The following is a 21,183-nucleotide window of genomic DNA, read 5'->3' on the forward strand; positions in this document are numbered from 1 at the left end:
TTTAATCTATTATAAATTATGTAATTAACAGTAAATAACAATTTCTTTCATCTTACATTGAAGGAGAGATCACTAAATGCTGAAAACTACCAAATAACTAGACCTCTTTTAAGTGTGCAGTGTTTAGATTGTCCTTAAGTACAATTAATATTTTTTTTTAGTAAATGGAATCAGCTAATTGTTCAAACCACGTAGATTTGGCAGAAAAAAATCCACCTGGAGGTAATTTGAATGGATTGGTCATTTTTTTTTTAGGCCTGATCGTTGGACACGGGTTTAAAAGTGGGGGATCTCAGATATATTTTTCCTGGGTGAAATTTACAATTAAATCAACTCGCAAGTTACAAATTTTTTAACTCGCAATTTGGATATTCCAACATTTTACGAGTTTTATATAGTGAATTTCGAACCCTGTACTTTGTGGCAAGTTTGGTTGACATTGGCCCAGTGGTTCTTGAGAAGATGAATATGTGAGAACTTTACGAGGACAACGACAACAACTACGATGACTACAACAGACAAATTTCAATCAGAAAAGCTCACTTGGATGGGCAAGGTTTATCAAAATAATGAAAAAATTGTTGTAGGTAGTAGTACAGTAAAACTCGGTTATAACGAAGTTGTAAGGACCTGAAAAAATTTTAGAACTAAAACCGTAATTTTTTATATTTATTTAATCATTTTTTTTGCCCATTATTTATGTATCACATGCACCATACAAAACACCGAAATATAGTGTCAGATCTATGTAAAATTAGGAATTTTTGTTGATGGTAGATACTTTTTTTTAAAGTCAGAAAATGTATTTACTTTTTACTCAAGGTAGATTTTTATCAAAAATTTTAAATTTATCTTCAATTTAAAAATTCTTTTTTTTAAAATAATTTCCCTATTAAAATCCTACAATCATGCTGCTTGAAACTTGCCAATCAGTTTCACAAGAGGAGTTGAAAATGTTCAAAATTAACAAACATAGGTAATCTGTTATCAGAGATTAGAGCTCACCTCAATGAATGTTGTCTTTAAGTAAGGCAAAGTCACACAATTACCCAACAAAAATTTGTTATCCAAAAGTGCAAAATTTATAAATTTATATAGTACTTTGGAATAGACCTATATAAAAACTTCAAACTATATCCGAAAAATTTGCAATATATGTGTTCAGCATCTGAAACAAGTTTGAGACTGTATCTTAATGATCATTTGTACAAGTTTGGTTTATATAAGCCTTATAGTTTCTTGGTAATAGACCTTCACGGATAACTTTTACCTGGTCCATTACCTAGAAAATGTATGTCGAATTCAGCATCTGGAGCAAGTCCATTAGTGTGCATCCTAAGATGTATCATCCATGCAAGTTTGCACAACATAGGGCTTATAGTTACTTAGAAATGAAACCTGCATGTATAAAATTTAACCTCTTCACTCATCCAGAAAATGTAGGTCAGATTCAGCATCCGAATCAAGTCTGGTAGTATGCATCCTAAGATGTATCATCCAAATTTAGTCATTATAGGGCTCATTGTAACTTGGAAATGAAACCTGCACCAAAAACTTTAACCTGTTCACACATCCAGAAAATGTAGGTCAGATTCAATATCCGAAGCAAGTCTGGTAGTATGCCTCTTATGATGTACCATCCATGCAAGTTTGGTCATTATAGGGCTGATAGTATCTTGGAAATGAAACCTTCACCAAAAACTTTAACCTGTTCACTCAACCGGAAAATGCAGGTCAAATTCAGCATACGAAGCAAGTTTGGTAGTGTACATCCTTAGATGTATCATCCGTGCAAGTTTGGTCAACATAGGGCTTATAGTTACTTGGAAATGAGACCTGCACCAAAAACATTAACCTATTCACTCAACTGGAAAATGTAGGTCAGATTCAGCATACAAAGCAAGTCTGGCAGTGTACATCCTTAGATGTATCATCCGTGCAAGTTTGGTCAACATATGGCTTATAGTTACTTGGAAATGAGACCTGCACCAAAAACATTAACCTGTTCACTCAACCAGAAAATGTAGGTCAGATTCAGCATCCGAAGCAAGTCTGGTAGTGTACATCCTTAGATGTATCATCCATGCAAGTTTGGTCAACATAGGGCTTATAGTTACTTGGAAATGAGACCTGCACCAAAAACATTAACCTGTTCACTCAACCAGAAAATATAGGTAAGATTCAGCATCTGAAGCAAGCCTGGTAATGTGCATCCTTAGATGTATCATCCATGCAAGTTTGGTCAACACAGGGCTTATAGTTCTTTGGAAATGAGACCTACACCAAAAACTGCACCAAAAATGTAAACCTGCCCCAAAAAATTAACCTGGTCATTCCTTTGTTGAAATTGTTGCATCTGAAACTTTGACTGGTACAATGAAACACACTAGAAGCATCTTCCATGGTTGTCTAATCAATATAGGACATAGAAGTACTTAGAAAGAAAACTGCTCCAAAAAACTTAATATAGGACATAGAGCTGTCCTACTGGGTTTTTCAAAAGTGCTTAAATGAATATTTTATGGATCTAAGAGAAGAGAGAAATGCTAAAACATTTTAGTGCAAATGTAATTGCTCATTATATTTTTTATAAATGAAACGAAGGCGCAGCCTAGTAAAAAAAAAAATTAGACTAAATATACGAACAAGACAAGAATTATGAACTTTTTCTGTCAGTGACCTTGAACTTGCATAAATGACATTGGTTCAAAGTCATGAGACAACCTCAGGTCATAAGCAATGTTTGTGTGAAGTAGTAGATTCAAGTCTTTCCATAATAAAGAGATATGGACCATACACAAATTATAAAAATTTTCTTCCAGTGACCTTGAACTTCCCCAAATGACCTTGATCCAAGGTCATGACACATCCTTAGGTCATGAGCAATCTTTGTGTGAAATGAAAACTTACCAAGTTTATCCATAAGAAAGTTATGGACCAGACACAAATTATGAATATTTTTCTTCCAGTGACCTTGAACTTCCCCAAATGACATTGGTTCAAGGTTATGCGACACTTCTAGATCAGGAGGAATCTGTTTGTGAAATTAGAACCTACCAAGGTTAGCGATAAGAAAGATATGGACCTGACACGAATTATGAAATTTTTCTTCCAGTGAACTTGAACTTCCCCAAATGACCTTGACCCAAGGTCATGACACATCCTTAGGTCAGGAGCAATCTTTGTGTGAAATGAGAACCTACCAAGTTTATCCATAAGAAAGATATGGACCTGACACGAATTATGAATTTTTTCTTCCAGTGACCTTGAGCTTCCCGAAATGACCTTGGGTCAAGGTCATGATACACCCTTAGGTCATAAGCAATTTTTGTGTGAAATTAGAACCTACCAAGTTTATTCATAAAAAAGATATGGACCGGACACGAATTATGAAATTTTTCTTCCAGTGACTTTGAACTTCCCCAAATGACATTGGTTCAAGGTCATGAGACACTTCTAGGTCAGGAAGAATTTTTGTGTGTAATTAGAACCTACCAAGTTTATCCTTAAAAAAGATATGGACCGGACACGAATTATGAATTTTTTCTTCCAGTGACCTTGAACTTCCCCAAATGACCTTTGGTCAAGGTCATGACACACCCTTACGTCATGGGCAATCTTTGTGTGGAGTATTAGATTCTAATGTTCCTCCAAAAGAAAGATGTGGACCGGACACGTTTGCACAGACAGACGGACAGAGGGACGGACAGACATACAGACAAGGTGATTCCTATATACCCCCCTAAACTTCGTTTGCGGGGGGTGTAAAAAAACCCAGATTAAATAAACACACTTGCTCTTCTTGTATTTGATTAGATGAGGTAAAAGACAATACAATATCCACAGAAAAAAATAAGATCCGAAGAACTGCAGAGAATTACACTTAGTGGCCATATACTGTACTGTAGATCACTTAATTTTAGCAATACCTTATTTTTGCTAGAAAATGAATAACTCCTTATTAGCAAGACAAAATTTTCACGATTTGTGATTAATCTTCTAAATAATCTTAAGGAATACTACAATATATGAGAACGAAACTTTTATGAGCACAATGTCTCGAGTAAATATGCAAAAATAAAACTCTCACAAACAAAAATTGATAAAAAAAAAAATATTTATACTCACAAACTCTCTTCTTTTTTAGGGTCATTGTTTCCTCTCAATTTGCTTTGCTGAAATAATTAATTTTTCTCATTGTGAATATCATATATTACTTCAAGATTTTTTTTAAACATGTTCAGGATAAATAACACAAACAAGAGTGGTCTGCCCTTAGATCTAAATTCTAAGAAATAGAAATTCACAGTATATTGCGCAATATGTAATCAATTCAAGTATTTTTTACATTTTAAATGGCCAAAATAAATTGAACATGTTTTTTACATGTACTTTCTCCATGGAAGTAAACAACAGTGATTTCTATTCACTGGTTAGTGATACGCAGTGTTTGATTATTTTTCCTGGGAGTAAATGCCATGTACCATATAATGAAATTCATTTAAGATATATGGTATAGCTTTACGGAGCTGTCAATCAGGATTAGCTATAAACCAATCCAAATGGCATATTGATCTGTCGATTTGGATAAAAGATCAAATACGAGGGTTGTCTCAAAATTCCGTAGACAAGCGTTGTTTTGTTGGAACCCGATGTCATATATTAATAAAACTTCAAACATAAATTAAACCAACACAATCAAATCAAATAAATTTATGGACAAATATGGAGTAACTACGCAAATTAATCCTATTTAAATGGCACATTTCATTGTCTGATGTAGGAAGGCAGTGCAGTACCCAAAAGTTGCAATTAAAAATCAGTATATTATATTTAAAATTCTAAGGAAAAGTAATTACTACTCTGTATTTTTTGAATGGAAATAAAAAAATTCTTAATATTGTTTTATTAACTATATTTCCTCAAAATTTTGGTATTAATGCATTAACAAACATTAATTTTATAACGCGTAATATACACAAAGTTGAAATCTGACTTTTTGAAAAATGGCGGCTGCGCTGGCACAGGCGGTGCACTGGTCTATATATTAATCAAGTGTTTTGATCCTGAATTCACTCTTACAGAAATGTACCAGTCATAAATGTTTGGTAGACAAGTTTTCTGGTCCTAAGTATTTAAAATGACTGAAATGCTTTCTCTATGTATGTGAATAATGGTAACTAAAATAAAAGACAGGCCTAAGAATTTGGCAAGACTGCCACTGTACAACTCCATTACAGAAGACAGAAGAAAAGCCTGTAGAAATATAGGGTTTTCAAATTATCATAATTTCATACATGTACATCCATATACTCTGTTTACATATTTTAATGTTTCATCATATCATAGTAATTAAGATAATTCACACTTACAACTATAACGGTTTTGTTTAATCTAAGAATTTGATTCTGGTAAACTGGAATATTTTCTCTAAAAAATTGAACTGTTGACATTTGTCTTTTTGACGTTGCAGATTGCGGCGGGTGTTAGACAACAATATCACTTCAAATGTTATTACGTGAATAGTTTTCAAATAAAGATGATAAAACTCTGTAATTTTTCATCCAAGGACATGCTTTATCCACCCAGAAAATTTTATAAAGATACATCAATTTCTTTAAGAGATATGAGCTCAGTCTATGAAATTCTGAGACAAACCTCGTATGTTGATTTGTACATTGTACATACAAGCAAAGCATGTTAATTGGATTGGGTTCTCCACAAGGGGTTTTACCATGGCGGCCCGCCATGGTTAAATTTATTTAGCTTTAATGTACATTATTGTCCTCTATATTATTTGAAAAAAAAAGTTGCAGCAAGCTTATAATAGAAAACAATTCAAGTATATGATGGGGAGGGTTACTCATAGAAATTTTTTTAAAACCAGAAGTCTCTGTCTAGACTGTAGCTCTACTGGTTTGTTCTTATAACAAAGGATTAGAAAAGAAGCCATTGCCATCAGACCAAAAGTGTAGGAGGAATAGCATTTTAAAGGAATTTCACAGACATTTCTATTTTTAGTAACAATGGCAACAATGTTCATCGAAATCAAAAACTGATGCACTGTTTTATGTATGTTAGTGTAGTCTACTTGTGTGCCAACTTACATTGAAATCAGACCAAAACTGTACAAGGAGTAGCATTTTGAAAGTTATTCACAGAAATTTCTTTTTTTAGTAACCATGGCAACACCGTTCATCGAAATCAAAAACCCATGCACTATTTTATGTATCTTAGTCTAGTCTACTTGTGTACCAAGTTATATTGAAATCAAGCCAAAATTGTAGGAGGAGTCAGCTTTTTAAAGGAATTTCACAGAAAATTCTATTTTTAGTAACCATGGCAACACCATTCATCGAAATCAAAAACCGATGCACTAAATTATGTATCTTAGTGTAGTCTACTTGTGTGCAAAGTTATATTCAAATCAGACCAAAATTGTAGGAGGAGTAGCGTTTTAAAGGAATTTCACAGACATTTCTATTTTTAGTAGCCATGGCAACACTGTTCAACGAAATCAAAAACCAATGCAGTATTTCATGTATCTTAGTCTAGTCTACTTGTGTGCCAAAATTATATTGAAATCAGACCAAAACTGTAGGAGGTGTAGCATTTTAAAGGAATTTCACAGAAAATTCTATTTTTAGTGACCATGGCAACACCATTCATCGAAATCAAAAACCGATGCGCTAAATTATGTATCTTAGTGTAGTCTACTTATGTGCCAAGTTATATTGAAATCAGACCAAAACTGTAGGAGGAGTAGCATTTTAAAGGAATTTCACAGAAATTTCTATTTTTAGTAACCAAGGCAACATCGTTCATCAAAATCAAAAACTGATGCACCATTTTATGTATCTTAGTTTAGTCTACTTGTGTGCCAAGTTATATTGAAATCATGGATTTTGCTCAAAATTTTCAGAGTTGATAGACGTTACCCTAAATTCTATTAGAAATTGAAATTTCAAAAAGTCACTTCCAGTTTTGAGTTATTTCCCTTTAAACGAAAATTTATAGGCTTTCGTTTCCAGACAAAGGCTCAGAGACGGCTAAAGCTGGAGCAAAAATCATCAGGCTTTATTAATAAAATCTAGTCTAATGATGAGAGTTTACAGTTATGATTTTTTTTTTTTTAGTCTTCAATTTTCCTGTATTTATTTATATTTAAACATTTAGAAATATTTTTGCTAAAAATAATTTTAAAGGGGCTCTCTACAATGTCACAACATGGCGTACTTCCGTTGAAACATTTTGTTCCCACAATGATCTGATTAAAATTCACTTAACACCGATAGATATTGTGGATGGAATGTACATTGTATCAATATTATTAAACAGTGTTTAATTGTTATTAATTTATGTAATGTGCCTTCTCATGTTATTAAGGTCTTCCATTTCCAATGGAAGACCTTCTACTGATTCTGTTGGTAAAGATTATTATTCTTTTTTTTTTTCTTCTACTTCCTAGACGCCAACTTTGAGGCCTCATATCTCACTTATTTATCACCGGATTTGGCTCAAATTTTCAGACATTATAGACATTATTAAACTCTATCAGAGTGCTATCTAACATTTCAAAAATTCACTTCCGGTTTTGAGTTATTCCCCTTTAAATGAAAATTTATAGGCTTTCGTTTCCGGATAAAGGCTCAGAGACCACAAAAGCTGGAGCAGAATTTTTACTGATTTTAGGTAACAGAAGGATTGAAGTTGTGCACATCGGTTTTTGTTTTTCGATTTCTGTATTCACAAGGGCGCTTTATAGGGGTAAAAAATTAGAACGCCTAAAAGAGCGAAAATTTACACATATTTTCCTTTTTATCTTGAAAACTAAAAATATTTTGTTAAGACATAATGAACAAAAGTTGTGCATAATTGCAAGGGCTTTCATATAATACTATTCAAAAGGGACTGGCCCCTGTAATTAGGGATCAAGGGACCTTGAAAGTTTTTGCTTTATAACTCAAAAACGGTAAATATTTCGAAATGACTATCGATTATAAAGTTGTGCTTTAACATCTTACTGATCTCATGAAATTGTTATTGTGTTCGAGTCTTGTTTTAAATGAGCTGGTGCATGACCTATATACTAGTATGCACAGGTAATTCTTTTCACTCAGCACGTAAACGAGAGCTCCTCATGCGTGTAACCAAAGCAAGCTTATTATGAATAATAAACATGGCTACATTGGATTGTAATATTCTTCAGAATAAAGTTCTTGAAGTGTTTGTGCTTTTTTTCTTTCAAATTATCATGTTTATTCACTGACAACTTTCCCTTTAATTTCATTTTTTTTTAAATCGTATAAACCAAGTCCACTAAAAAGGGAAGAAAATATAATCTTTTCCTCTTATCACATAAAAACAAACAATATAGTGAGAAAATAAAACATAACTAAAAAGCACATATGCTATTCACAGCCATTAAGTGCACGGCTTTAACATTCACCTTGTTTGTTTACAATTATATAACGCGCCTTCCTCGATAGCGGCGGGGCAAAGTCGGTGACCGGGAATGAATCGGCGTGTGATCCAGCGACCTACAGTCATACACAAAAAATAAACAACCACAGAATAGGTAAATTAATTCTTGATAAAATTGTTCCTTTTTATACTATCTCTGCCCCATGAAAATATTATTTTGTTCGAGTCTTACGTATGGTAGTAAAGAAAGCTAGATCCGTGTTCACCGTAAACAAGGCTCCGTTCTCATTTTGATATTGAAGAATAATTTAAATAAATTTGCCGTAAGTAATAAATATTTTACAACGCTGTATCATATCTCTTTTTTAAATTAGGTTTTAAACGTGTTCTTTGTTTCCTGTTCGAAGTATTCGATGGTATCATTTTCCTTTTATTAATAAAGATCTTTCCAACTCCAAGAGAAAGAGTTATAGAAAAAAAAGTACGAGTATCTTTTATTCGTTTGAATATAAACACAAACAATTTGAACGGAAACAATATACGCCCAGATTTCATAAAAAAAACTTTTAAGAGTCAAATAATACACAATTATTTACTGTGCGATTCTCATATTCACCTGGAACCCAGATTCATTACATAATCTATCTTTCGATTACACGCGGCCGAGAAATTCTAAAGCGACACACCGCGGTGAACCATTGACCCCGCAGTCATAGGCAAAATAATTGGTATATTCAAACCATTCTACAACAGTAAACAAATATTATTTTCTCTAAGTAAATTAAATCTTCCAAAAATATCTTAAAATGTTTTAGGTTTGACTTTAGTATAAAACGCTGGGGCATTTATTTTACATGTACATTAATCAGTCTTCAATTTTTAAATATTCGTTAGCTCCAAATTTGACGATTCATAGCGCAATAAGGACTGGCGATCTTCAGTTACTTTACCTCAAACAATATTTATTAAAATGCACAAGCTTTGCTCTTTTCACACACAAATAAATCCGTTTTCAACACAAGTTTTCCGAAACACATTTTTTTTATCACATATATTAACCATGGCTATACCAATTTTAAACTTTTAAAAGGAATCTTCCGAATCGTAAGGATTGAATTATACTGAATGAAATGGATTAAACATCAATAAGTAACATCGGCACATGTAAACTTCGTAAGTGACTTCTGTGCTGCACACTGTCTATTTATATTACAGGTTTTATAGTAAAGTTCAAGAAATAATGATTTTAAAGCAATGAACTTAATTTGTTTTACAATTTATTCAAAACCCGTATAAATGATTAGTATAGTGTGCTAACATTGTAATTTTGTTCCGCGATTAAATATCAGTAGCAGGTTATACAATGTACATTCGAGTAGTAATAAACCCGCATCGTATGTCCAGAATCGAAAATCTAAGAACTTATATACCGGGGTAACAATCTTATCTGAATATTACAGACTTATCATGTAATTACACGTTTTTACAACCTAAATTAAACTGTTAAAATCATAACCGGAACCAAAGTCAAACCATTTGTATCGTTTACTGTATATAACTCAGTATTTTCTTTAAAATGATGAACTTATATCTAGCACAAATTACTTTCCTTGGTTTAAAAATACGCGTACGAGAGAAAGCGAGTGAGAGGCATTTTATTCAAGTACATTCATGTTTTTACCAGCGAGTCCCTGTATCAAGTATTGTCTAATTTTTATTCTATTACACATAATCTCCCTTTCCTATTTAAATTTAATTTATTTGATGATTTTATTCAACTTCAAGCACAATATCATTATGTAGACAGTAGTACTAAAATGAAGTACATGCACGGATGCTATTGTACATCGGGAATTTTCTTTAATCATTTATCCATGCATTCCTCCTTCAAGGGAAATAATTATGAATAAATTGATTGAATAACGTGTATAAAACCATGATGGTTTCGGTTTGTCAGCGTGTTTTAGATCATGATCAGCAAATCACAACTCTTCGGGTCTTCCTGTCTAACAGAATAATAACCTCGAATGTATAATGGATACATCAAGACATCCCCATGCTCCTCACCCCCCTTTTACCCAAACTTTGAAATAAATGAGGAAAGATATTTTATTTGTGGACTTTTGAGTTTAATTTTATTGAAAGTAAAGCTAGCTATTACCTAAAATACGTATTATGGAAGGGACTTTCAACCCTGTCTATCTTTTTTAAATAGAAACTCCATGTTGTTTGAACATTAATATCCGGTGATGTTTAAAAATACCTCAATGTTGTTTTTCTGACCTGTGACAAAATGGAACGAGATAATGCAAATTTCAAACATCTTCATCGGCCAATGACAGAAAAGTTGTAAAATTCCTGTCAGGGTTATGAACTTCTAATCACTAAAAGGTGTTTGTCTTGACACAGAGCCAAGGTTATTCTGTTAAGATCAAGGTCACCGACAGAAGAAATATTTTCTTTACTACGCCATGAAGTAGTAAATGAAAATCATTGGAGGCTTTTACTTGAAACAGATTTCTTATGATTGGAGGTTTTGTCATGACTCTGATCAAATGTCTTTCTGGCAAATCAAGGTCACTGACAAAGAAAAAAATGTTTAAGCATAACTTTGTAATTAAAATTCAAAGAAAGGTTGTTGACATAAGAAAGTGCAGTAACCTTGACCCAAGGTCTGTACTTCCTGTCCACAGCTCCAACGGAAGACCTACTCATTGCTTTGCAACGAGCTCGGCTCTAGTTTAACATACTTTTCATGCTTTGTGTGTCTAAGGCACTTTGCCCTCATGTAACAGTCATTTTATCATGTTATATGTTTCTGTAGTGTTAATGTCCATGACTATATATCTATTCATAACTTCATGTGTTTGTACGTCTCAATTTGTGCTTATTTTTATTGTTTATATTGATGCCATTTTGGTTATGAATAACGGTCAATTTGTCCGAGGCTGATAGCAGTTGAGGGGTACCCCCTAGGGGGCATTCATCTAGTTACGTAAATTAAGACAATAGAGGGGGACCCTCTAGGGAATAATGCCAGTGGTCAAGTACCAGGTGCCCCCTAGCGACAGGGACCTTTTAAACCAATCAGAGCCCTGAATTACTTATTTTTAAATAAAAACAAATTAATTAGCCAATCAGAAGGCGTAATTTCAGAATAACTATCTTCAACTTTCCAAGAAAGCATCAATTTTCTGAGAACTGGCAAAGGGGAAAGGTCATGAAATTTTTTTCTTCTAATTTCCGCTTTGCTCTAATTTTACATGTGACGAAATTCACGTGCTTCCTGTTTAGTGCTGATTACTTTCAACATGGCCCAGAGACTTTACGTTCACTCGTTCTTTGGCATTCCAACCAGGGGTTCAAAAATCCTCAAGCCCGACGTCCCGGACTAACAAATTCAGGATCCGGACTCGGCATTTAGAATTCGCCAAAGTCCTGGGACTTGGCTATGTTTCTTGTTTATCTTTTTTTATAAGTTAAAAAAAATGATCGTAAAGCTAAAAATAAAGCAAATTCTCAAATGTATTAAGTAAAAATGTGGGTTTGTGGGCGTTAAAATACCCATAAAACATTACGAACGTTTCGAAAATACAATCCGTCTTTTTATTTTCCGTTGCGGTTAGACTCTTGCTTTTACGCAATTCCTCATGTTTCCTCCTATATGACAAACGGCAATGAGTTTGTTAAATTTCGGTTTTAGCTGTGACTTACAGCACATTCTAATTTCTACTTATTGTAACAGATGGTTTATTCAGTAGTGAGTATTTGTAAAAGTTATTGTAATGTACAAGTAATCTATCAGCCTGGTATTGTGTTGAAACACTCATGTATGACTATATGACAGTTTATGGAGGAAAAATAAAACATGTATCAATACATAGTCTTTATTTATTCAATGCAACAAATGAAAATAAATTATAAGTTACATAAATTTAATTATGTATAGGTATATATGGACTCTGAAATTTCTTCCTCGGACTTGCCTAAAATTTACTCCTCAAGTCCTGGACTTGACCATGACAAAAAAATTTTTGAACCCCTGTCCAACTTGGTATGTCATGTGCGATGGGGAAGTTGAGAGACCTTTTGCAATCATTCAGGATGCTACTCACGTTTTCATCGATGCGCTATTTCTGGTGACAATGGACTGCTCCGCATTCTGTAATGGTTGTATTTTTTGTTATCCTCAGGATTTCGCTCCTGTCCCGGTTTGCCTTGTGCACAACCAGCATTCCCAGTAAATACTAGCTTGCATTTTCTATGTATGTGATTGTACATTGTTATTGTTTGTTTATTGTTAATCATCATGTTATCCGACAACGAAATAGAAATGACGGTCGGTGAAGACGCAATGACCAAGTGGGCCGACCGAAAGAAACTTTCACCCCGCATGGCAAGTATTCTTATTGAGCTGGCGTATGACAGCATGGAGGCGCTCTCTCTGCTCGCCGAAAACGATCTGCTCTCCACTATTCCTGTGGGACAAGAACGCCTTTTCCTGTATTCGATAAGGCAAACGTTTCTTCTAGGCCCAGCAGCTACTCAAACCATTAACCAAGATTCAAGTGCAACAGCAACTGACGCTCCAGTGGAAGTTCACTCTGACCCATCGCCTGGGACACCGTTGACGACAGATCAAACGCAAGGACAATCAGGTGATAAATTCTTCTCAGAGATATCCAGCCAGCCCACAATCAACACTGCTCCAACACTGGACCAACCAGGTATGTTCCCTTTCTGCTCCTACATCAAGTCAATATCATGATATTGTAGATTTTGTTAATCTGGCAGCTGCCTCACATTTAATCTGAAAGAGTTTTGTCCAACAATGAAGATGGGCAGTTAGTTTTTAAGTCAGGGCCCTCAAAACATTTCTCTGTCCCAATGGTCAGTAGCCAACTTAGAAATCCTGCAAAAATTATTGCAGGAAAATGCCTTATTGCCAAAAAATATGCTAAATTACTTATCGTATACCACCAGGGTGTACCAACTTCTGGCGTCATATGAAATTAAGTCTGTTTTTTTTTCTATGACAGAGAATACAGAAGGCTTCAGAACCTGCACAAATTTAGGTGGGGCACAGACATCCCCCATATCCAAACGGTTTATTTAAAACCAAGGATTCAATCTGCCCAGCCACATCCCACAAAGTCTGCAAGACCTATACCAAGTGGTCAATTTCCCCCTAGGGCTTCCCATACACCCCAGGGTTCAGAAAATTGCAAGCGGTATAACACTAGGAAAGGTTGTTTCTCTAAACAATGTAGATTTTCACGTGTGTGCAATTCCGGGCTGTGCTGAGAAACACTCTTCCACTGATCATACTGTGTCAAAAAACGGCTAAAACCTTTAGGTCTCATTACATCCTGTCTGCTTGGGAAGAAGAACTCAAATATGATCCAGATAAATCTTTCATTCTTCAAGGTATCAAAAATGACTTTCATATCATAGACCCCTCCCTGTCCCCCCAGTCAGTTGAAATGCACCAAACCCTCCCCTATTAGTTAGCCCTATGGGCATTATTCCTAAATCGGACGGGGACGTTCACATAATACATGACTGCATGTAGCCGCCCTAAAGGTGGTGCAGTCAATGATTATGTTTCCAATGATTATAAATTCAAATACCAGTTGTTAGATGATGCAACTAAACTGGTCAAACAGGGTTGTTACCACAGTAGATTTAAAATCCGCTTACCGCTCAGTTCCTATTAGTGCAGAAAGTCAAAAAGTTACAGGCTTTAAATGGCCCTTTGCAGCTAAATTTTCTTATTTCTATGACACTAAACTCCCATTTGGATCCAAAGAATCCCCTGGTATTTTTCATAAACTTTCCCAAGCAGTTTGCAGAATGATGGCCTGTAGGGGTTACATTATTGTAGCTTACTTAGATGATTTCTTCATTTGTGAGAAGTCTAAACAAGACTGCACACAAGCTCTGTCAACATTCAGTGTTTTCAAAAAGAGCCGGCAACCGGCAAAATTAACCGCCTGTACCAGAAATTTTGCAGGCTATGAAATTTCCGTCATAAGGATTTTGCCTGGGCTGATACGTGAAATCCATAGATTTTATTGCAACTATTTCCATGATCTAGAGTAGCTTCCCTTGAGTGCACTCTTTTTTCAAGGAAGTTTGATTAGATCGATAGTGTCAAGTAATGGCGTTACAGACAACAAATATTTGAGCGAAGTTGTGGGGAAACGTGCTGCTGCTGTAACATGTCACATGCGTTTGAGATCACTTACATTAAGAGGCATAAAGCATGGCCCCTTCCAAAAAGATTTGTTTGTGTTTTATAATTTTTGATTCAAAATTGATTGTGCGACAGCATCAGTGTTAAGTGAGGGGTTCCCCAGTGAAACAACAGCAAATATCTACATCTTGGCCAATATAATTTTAAGACCTACTAAAAATGTATGAATTCTTACAGAATTTCCTCAAAAATGAAAATGTCAAATGTTAAGCTAAGACGTGACTCAGAGCAGAATGCAATGCAAAATTTTATTCTTATTTATTCGTGTAAGATCTCTTGAAATACAGGGCCAGTATCGTTTTTCACATATGGGAAGGTTTTAATGTACTAGTATTTTGTATCAAATTCCATTTTCTTAATTATTTTGTTCTGGCAGTCTGTACAAAATGTCAACAACAAAAAAATAAATCAGTTTAAAGATTATGTTATGAAAAGTTTAAGTTTGCAGAATATTTCAAATTGTAGGGGGTACTGTACATCACCAAGTGTTTAAAAAATTTTCCTTAAATTTTCAATCAAATAGTTTTTTTTTAAATAAGAATAAAAGTCCTGACCAATTTATGTGAAAGGGAATAAATATGTAGAATTTTCAGTATAATATTTTACCCATACAATTGTCTGTACTGTAATTTCATACGTAAGTTGTCTATATGTTTTTATAGACACATACCGTAAATCTGGAAATTTTTGCTGTAGATAAATTTTTAGCAAATTTGCGAGTTCATTGCATTTGCAAAAATACTTTTCTTAAAAATAAATTACCAATAAGAAAATGTAAACAAAGCAGTGGTAATTCAAAATTTTGAAACGTAAAAATTAATCAACACCATTTTGACCCGAATTCGCAAAATAAAATCGATGTAGAAATTTCCAGATTTACGGTAGTTTTCAGAAGAAAAAAAACAACTCAGTCTGTCAAAAATCTATTAAACAAATCTGTGAAAAGGCAAAAATTGTTTTCTAATTGGCTTTTTTTAGGTAAAATTTGATAATTGATAGTGACAGGAATGTGAAAAAATAGTACTTTTCTAATGGTCTGAGAGGTAAGAAAAATGAGCCAAAAATGCTGAATTTTGTTTTCGGCCGGGGGGCTTCGCCACCCTGGGCCCCCTACAAGGGCTCTGCCCTGGACCCGCTGGGGGCCTAAGGTGGCCCCGCGGCCCCCAGGCCCCTCGCCAAGACTGGTTTCCTGCTATTCCATCTATTTTTCCTTCTTTTGAAAATCTTATTGAAAACACTGACATTAATACATTTCCTTACGAAACTAGGTTTTTATATAAACTGGAAAAAAGTAGTTGACCCCTCTCAAGTATTAGTTTTTCTAGGCATAGAAATTAGTAGTGTACATATGAAACTCAGGCTGCCCACGTACAAGTTATCGGAGCTTTGAAATGAGCTTAATCTCTTTAGAGAGGGCAAACGTGCTTCAAAGCACCAATAGCAATCCCTAGCTGGGAAACTAAATTGGGCCGCATCAGTGGTATACGGTGGAAGAGTGTTCCTGCGCCACATTATCAATGCCTTTACCGGCCTCATGCACAAATCTCACAAGATTCGCTTGTCAGGTGGGATATTCCAGGATATTTCCTGGTGGAGCCAATTCCTTGAAACTTTCAATGGGAAGTCCCTACTTCTCCATACTAAGCTCATATCATCAGTTTACACTGACGCCTGCACACTGGTTCTATTGCAATTGCGAATTAGATTTCCCTTCTGCAGCCAATATGAATATCAATGAAAAAGAAATTCAGGCTGTTGTTATCGTGGCTCATGGCTGGAACCCACTCTGGGCCCACCATAGGGTCACAATATTTTCTGACAACTCGGCCACAGTGGCCAGTATCAATATATGCATGTCAAAAAATTCTGCTCTCATGCAATGTTTACGCAGTTTGTTTTGGCTCTCAGCCACTTACAATTTCAGGTTTACGGCCAAACATATACCTGGTAAGCTTAATTGCAAGGCAGATTTTATTTCCCCCCTCCATGAGAAGCATAATTTTATCACCTTCTTAGACTCCGTTGCACATCCTCTCACAGGATACGTGGATGTGAGTAACTGGTACTCACATATTTCTAAGCCCATCTTTTCTTGTCTTTCTGACAGGCACACACCAGCTTTCAACCACTTCCCTAGATGCAAGAGTGTGGTTGCTTAGATGCAACATTCTGGCTGATTCCACCAAAAGGACACACTGGTCATACCTTCAGTCATACTTGTTGTTTTGTAATTCCCTGGGCATTGCCCTGGTACGAATATCGCCTGATAATTTGTGCAGATACATAGCCTATCTGTCTTTTCGATTATCTTATTTTTCGATTCGCAATTACTTGTCAGTCGTACGCTTGTTGCACCTAGAAGCAGGTCACCCAAATCCTTTAGAATCTTTGCAAATTACTAATCTTCTTAAAGGGGTTAAACGCCTCCTAGGTGCAAAATCTAATCCTAAGCTGCCCATCACCCCTGACATTTTAAAAAGAATGTTTCAGAACTGCAAAGCCCAGAGGATCTCATCTTCTGATCAGCCTGTTTAGTAGCATTTTTCTCCTTTTTTAGGAAATCTAACCTCCTTGCTCCGACTTGGGACAAATTTGACCCTAACAAACACTTATCAAGGTCTAATATTACCTTCACCCCTAATGGGGCAGTTATTACAGTTCTCCGGTCCAAAACCATTCAATACTCTCAAAGACACCTGCAAGTACCCTTGCCCCATATCCCAAAGTTCCCTTTTTTTGCCCGAGTTGTATGTTAAAGCTTATCATTAGACTCTTTCCATCCTCTCAGACCCAACAGCTAGCCTTTACCTACTTAGTGGGGTCTCAGTGGCATATATTATCTTATCCAACCTTTCTACAGAAGCTTAAACATGTTAGAAACATACACTTATGTGCAATTTCACAGTTTGTAGTTGTTACTACCACCACTAGACTTGTTGTTATTTGTTTAAATTGTTAGAATAGGTCACAGTGCATGTTGTGTGAAAGGTTTTATTTATTTATTCATTTTTATTTTTATTAGTTTTTTTTTTTCTCTCTTTTTTCCCTACACTCTACTCAGTTTGGGCCTTTGGAGTGTTAACCATGATTTCATTCAACTGTTTATTATCACCTACATGTCTTATGTATCATTGCATTTCATTACATAACAAAGAAATCATGGTTATCTCTGCCCAAACTTAACATGTCAATTGATTCAATTTCTACTTAATATTTAATTATTAAATAATACATTTACAAACTTATAAGAATAAGATTTTTAGGTGAGAAAAAATGATATAAAAACATGGCTTGTCCATATGCTAATTCATCATTATGTGTCAAAATGCCATACACTCAGAAATTTCTTTTTTCTTCAATAAACATATATGCTTTCTGGCAAAATATTTCCCCCTAAGATAAGACATATATTGTATTATCTTCCCATCGACTAGAGGATACCCTGTTCATTATTTGTATATACACCCGAATGAATGGTTATAGCCGGTGAAATTTAAACTCTTCATGAAATCACCAAAACGTTTGGACAGTAAGTGGAATTTTGCATGACCCAAACTTTTGATCAACATTGATTATCAGCTGTTTGTATGGGAAGCGTGCAGGTTTTAGACGAAGTGTGAATTTGGGTTATAGGAATTTCTTTTACCCGCTTTTGGTCATTTACCATGTTTACATGTTTTGTTATATCTAATATAATACTGGATAACACATGCAAGTTGGATAAAAACGGTTAGTAAATCTACCTTTCTCAATACCATGAGTTCACAAAATACATGTCTTTGTCATTGACTGGAAACGTCATGGTTTTTGCTTAAACTCATTTGAAAAACAATACATGTACAATACGAACTTCTTTCAATGTCATTGCTTGACATTTTTTTTTCAATACTTGTGCAAGTTATATAGTAGAGTTTACTTGAAGTTTATAAAAAAAACAGTACCAAGATATTTGAGCCTATGCACTCTTGAAGCGGATCTCTCACACCTGAATTTAGGCTGTTCAAAATTAATTCTACGTTTAACGTCACCTCCAAAGTTCAAAACCTACGAGGGAGGGAGGAAAAAAATAAACAAACAAAAATTTCAAACAATTGTAAATTTATTCAAATAAACCTATTCAGTTCATTGTAAGACACTACAACTGAGTAATAAGAGTATTGGATGTGACACCTAAGTTTATATTTCCCTAGCAGAGTTTTTCCTTAGAATGTTAATTGGTTTGAGTCCTTTTGTGACCAAACAATATAGACCAATTCCACACACAGGACAAGGTTCTTCTTGGAATATCCAAACCACTTTCCTTGCTCTCCTTCAATTGAAAGGCCTTATTTTCTGTAAGCTTCACACTGCTCAAATGAAAAAGAATACTATTATCTTTTCCAAAAATGTAGCTATTTGTAGGTACATGAATTATGAAGAAATCCATTGTCTTACTCATTACTGTTCCTTTAAATTTTTACAGAAATGTTCAAAATGAAACTATTTAATAAAATTTAAATGATGATCTCACTGTATATAAAATTTTCACACACTTTGCACTCAGTAAAAAGTCTTGCGATTCTCTACAAAATACCATGAAAAGTTCAGCCAACATAATTCAAAGATACGAAAGAGAGTCTGTCATTGTCACAGTCTTTTTGTACTTGTGATGTTAAAGCTTGACAAAAAATCAACAAACTAGACTTTGCCATTAACTTCAATCATTTAAACATCTATTTTTTACTTACATTTATGACCCAAAACTGTTTAATTCACTGCTTTTCTTTTAATAAAACACCAACATCATCTACTGCGGTAGAAAAAGCACATTTTCTTCACTACGGGACGCAATATTTGAGTCGCTAAATTAGAACCAAACAGTGAAACGGATAAACGGAATTCCGACATTGTTTGTTTTTTTCAAAGACGATTTTCTCCGAAACCTACGCGCGCGGGTGACGTTAAACATAGAATTAATTTTAAACAGCCTTATGTGGTTTGAAATTTTTGCCAGTTTTCAATTTTGTTCAATTCCTTCTTTTCATTGTACTTACACTTTGATATTACGAGGGTTGTCCCGTAAAATCGTGGACAAGTTGTCTTGTGTGAAAAATAAACATCACTGCGTTCTGAAATTTTCACTATTATTTAGTACATATTTTAGTAATGTACACAGCAAATTTCAGATAAATATTTGCATAAATAAACAAATTATGAGATTTTATGCCATGTATTGTATCACCTTACGGCGCATGGATTATAACGTCAAAGTGTCTAAAACAGCGTCACGTTTTATCTTTGCTAAAAATGAAGTTGGATGAGTGCGACTTAAATTTAGGAATTTCATTGATACACATTCTTTAGTAGGGGTGGGACGATACACACATCTTGCGATACGATACGTATCTCAATATATTGGCACGATACGATACGTATCTCGATATTATGATAAATTATAAAACTATTCCAAATAATAAGTATTTTATTTTTTTTGTCTAGACATTAAATTAACAAATTATTCTACATCGAATCATGTTAACTTTGCTATGAAATTAATACTTGAAGTTCATCAATTTCATTGACTAAAACTGTACAAAACAATGATACATGAACATACTATTATTACTATTCAGAATTTGTTTACAAATAGTTGTGTATTTCATCAGAGAACACGGACTAAAAATTCATTTAAAAACATCGATCATATTTACATTATTAAATCATTGCTGAAAGTGTGTCGCCAAGTTGAGATTACAAAAAAAGTACGAGATAGATTAACAATTTATAATATCAAATGTTCTGGAAACGATATTTTCTGTGTATAGAAGTCTGAACGCATTTCATACTGAACTTTTCTTGTCCAATCTCCCGAGCCTGCTTAAAAGTGAAAACGTTTTACCCCTAATCAATGACTTATTAGTTCTAAAGTGTGTCTTCAATATCAAAATAATCTCTTCACTTCGTACAAGCCGCCATTGAGTTACTTTCATTTTCAATTTTTGGATGGGTCGTTCGTGTATCGTTTCGTACCGATATTTGAATGCTTGTATCGTAAACCGTATCTTGGAGGAAAATATCGGTATGTATCGGTGTATCGGTATATCGTCCCACCCCTATTCTTTAGTCTCCATAAACAGTCGAAGAACCAGTTGGCACCCTCATGCGATCTTCTGAAGATTTATTAGTAAGTTACGGACAATATTCTAACCATCATTCAACTAATAGAAAATCTCATATCGGCGGTCTACTGTGACAGCATCTTTTGCTATTACATTAGGAGTTTGTCCGTATGTTTTGTACTCCCCAGGGATTCGATCATAAAAAATCTTCGCTAAGAAAACTCCTATTTCACTTGTATACTTAAGATATGGTGATATTTTAATTTTTTTTTTCTTCTATGGTCATTTCAAGTCTCTAAATGTGTCATTAAAACATCGAAATAAAACTGAACTGTTCTCCGGTGCGCCGTAACGTCATAAAACGTCGCCATTTTTCGTGTGTTGTGTTTACCACTTTACCCATAT

The 21,183-nt window shown here is 34.5% G+C and overlaps 1 protein-coding gene and 1 pseudogene across 2 annotated transcripts in view; one reads left to right on the forward strand and one right to left on the reverse strand.

Moving 5' to 3' along the window:
* LOC134269094 (uncharacterized) overlaps positions 1 to 21,183 on the reverse strand; it is a 131,369-nt gene that overhangs the window by 35,872 nt on the left and 74,314 nt on the right. For both annotated transcript variants that reach the window (XM_062751325.1, XM_062751319.1), the window contains exon 3: positions 4,129 to 4,175. In XM_062751325.1, coding sequence (XP_062607309.1) covers positions 4,129 to 4,175 — 47 coding nt within the window. The remainder of the gene's footprint in view (positions 1 to 4,128; positions 4,176 to 21,183) is intronic.
* LOC134269130 (uncharacterized) lies at positions 12,758 to 17,639 on the forward strand (annotated as a pseudogene).

The sequence above is a fragment of the Saccostrea cucullata genome, unplaced genomic scaffold, assembly GCF_032062105.1.
Source record: "Saccostrea cucullata isolate Sc308-1 unplaced genomic scaffold, CSIRO_AGI_Scuc_v1 ctg700, whole genome shotgun sequence".
In the NCBI taxonomy this organism is placed as follows: domain Eukaryota; kingdom Metazoa; phylum Mollusca; class Bivalvia; order Ostreida; family Ostreidae; genus Saccostrea; species Saccostrea cuccullata.